Here is a 2292-nt window from a genome sequence, read left to right on the forward strand (position 1 = left end):
GTCTTAAAGAAACGCCAAGCTACGGGGAGCGTTTAGTTGTAGGGTGGAAACGCCAGGGTCATTGGCGTTCCTGGGGTGAGCGGCAATGTTTCGTGAACATGTCCCAGCCAGCCTCTGTCTTCCAGAAACGCCAAGCCACGCAGAGCGTTTCATTGTAGGATGGCTGACTTGTCTCTCTGAAACTCCAGCCACTCGGCAACCTTCTTCGGATAAATTTCATTGGGAGGCTTCTCACTATCAGCAATCAACTTGTCGATTTCATCGGAGTGCTTCAAAAAAATACTCATTCAGCTTGTAAAAGGTATATTCCGCTATTGCCGTCACCGGCAACTGACGGGCACCCTTCAAGACAAAGTTGAAGCACTCAACTAGATTGCTTGTCATGTCACCATATCTCATGCCTCCTTCGTCACATGCCCGTGACCACTTGTGTCTCTCATCAATATTCCTTTCTAAGAAATCTTTCCCACCTTCGTTTGCCTTCTCATAGATTTTGTTCAAGCGTGTTGTGAATGACTTAACGGAGAAGGCTACACATGCGGAGTTAAGATCCTTGCAAAGATCCTTGTTCTTACAAGCCCTGTAAAAGTTTGCAATGAAGTGCCTCATACACCATCGATGGTGAAGCCTCGCATGCCCTGGAATATGAATATCCACGGCCTTCAATATGCCTTGGTGCCGATCGGATATGATGCATACCTCCCTATTCGGAGGAATGACCGTGCTCCTAACAAGTCTCATGAACCATTCCTAGTTGTCTTGGTTCTCCACGGAGACCAAAGCAAATGCCACAGGCAACACCTGATCGTTAGCATCATGTGCCATTGCTATCATGAGTGTGCCCTTGTATTTCCCTGTCAAGAATGTCCCATCTATAGACAAAACCGGTCGACAATGCTCAAAAGCTGCAATGCATGGGCCAAACGTCCAAAAGGCACGACGGAACACTCCTTCAATATCTTGGACATAGTGGTACATTCCTGGGTTTCTGTACGACATCGCTCCCAGCAACCTGGGTAGCATGTTGTAAGCCTCTTCCCATCCACCGTACAACATTCTGAGAGCGACTTGCTTGGCCTTCCATGTCTTTCCGTACTTGACCTTATATCCGAATTTATCTTCAATCCAACTCATCAACAACTTCACTTTAATGGTTGGATCCTCGGCTATATGTTTCTGGTATTTATAATCAATGAATTCCGAGGTTAGTTGACGGTGTGTCTTCCGTGCTTCTACGGCCGGCGGTGTGCATTGGTGAGTGGCTTTGCAACTAGTTATCTTCCACCAACCATCTTTCGCGAGTCTTCCATTGACTTTCCATTTGCATCTTTCTACCTCACATTTCACGGTGTATCGCTTGTTGCAGTCTGAGTGAACAACTATGAAACGCCTGTGGTGTTTGACAGCATACTCACACAACCACATCCTAAATTCTAGCATGTGCTCGAACATCAAACCTTTCCTCACGTATGACATCGAAATCGCGTCGGGTGTACTACTTGGGAACTGTCTAGCCTCAATTGTCTTGCTCATGCCACCATCGACTATAGCCTTATCTGCAAGGCTAACATCACAAAACAAGGGAACTTTGTGATCCCTACCGGTGATTTTTGTGTACCACTCTGCTTCTTTCGCAGTCAAGCCATCCTCGTCCAACTCATTCACCGGGCCTTCATCATCCGAGTCATCCACACAAGCACGCTGATAGATAATGTCAGGATCCATGTCCTGATGCCTTACTTCAGCCTCTACATCACCAACAATGTTGTGGTGCCTCTCATACTCTTCGTCGGAGTCATCGTCATCATCTTTCATCGGTGCACTACCTCCGAACTCATATTGGGGATACTCATTGGCTTCCGCTTCAACTTTATACTCAATAATAGGCGGCACACTACTAACCGGGTTCACATCATCTACTAAGGTTTGGTTCAAGTCAACATGAAAGAGAGGAGCCTTGACCGCCTTACTTGCAAAGACTTCGAGTGACTTGACTTCCGAGGATGCAACAACCTCCTTATGTGCAGCCCAATGCAAATTGGACTTGATAGGCATTGTCTTCATTCGACACTTGTGTGCCGACCCAACATCATATCTTCCTACTAATTCAACTTGATCACTTGCATCCACCCACTTTAATCTTATCCGTGTTTCTTCCACAACCTCTTCATAACTAGGGGTCTCAAGAAATATAAACACTTCCTCATACTTGTCAACAATATCCACATTCATGAATGCCTCTTTGTCAACATAATGAATATTCACAATCTTGTCCATCTAAAAAAATGGTAA

At 45.6% G+C, this 2292-nt stretch overlaps 1 protein-coding gene across 1 annotated transcript; it reads right to left on the reverse strand.

Annotated features, from left to right (window-relative positions):
• Window positions 1-750: 750 nt before the first annotated feature.
• LOC147960427 (uncharacterized) lies at window positions 751-1815 on the reverse strand. The gene has a single exon (XM_087533345.1). The coding sequence runs from the start codon at window positions 1813-1815 to the stop codon at window positions 751-753; it is 1065 nt and encodes a 354-aa protein (XP_087389471.1).
• Window positions 1816-2292: the final 477 nt, after the last annotated feature.

Source organism: Triticum urartu, chromosome 7A (genome assembly GCF_056163025.1).
Source record: "Triticum urartu cultivar PI428250 chromosome 7A, HENAU_Tu73, whole genome shotgun sequence".
NCBI classification, from domain to species: Eukaryota; Viridiplantae; Streptophyta; class Magnoliopsida; order Poales; family Poaceae; genus Triticum; species Triticum urartu.

What these genes read in the sequence shown, in the direction of transcription:
- LOC147960427 (XM_087533345.1), bottom strand. Translation starts at nt 1,815, where the DNA reads ATGAAAGATGATGACGATGACTCCGACGAAGAGTATGAGAGGCACCAC.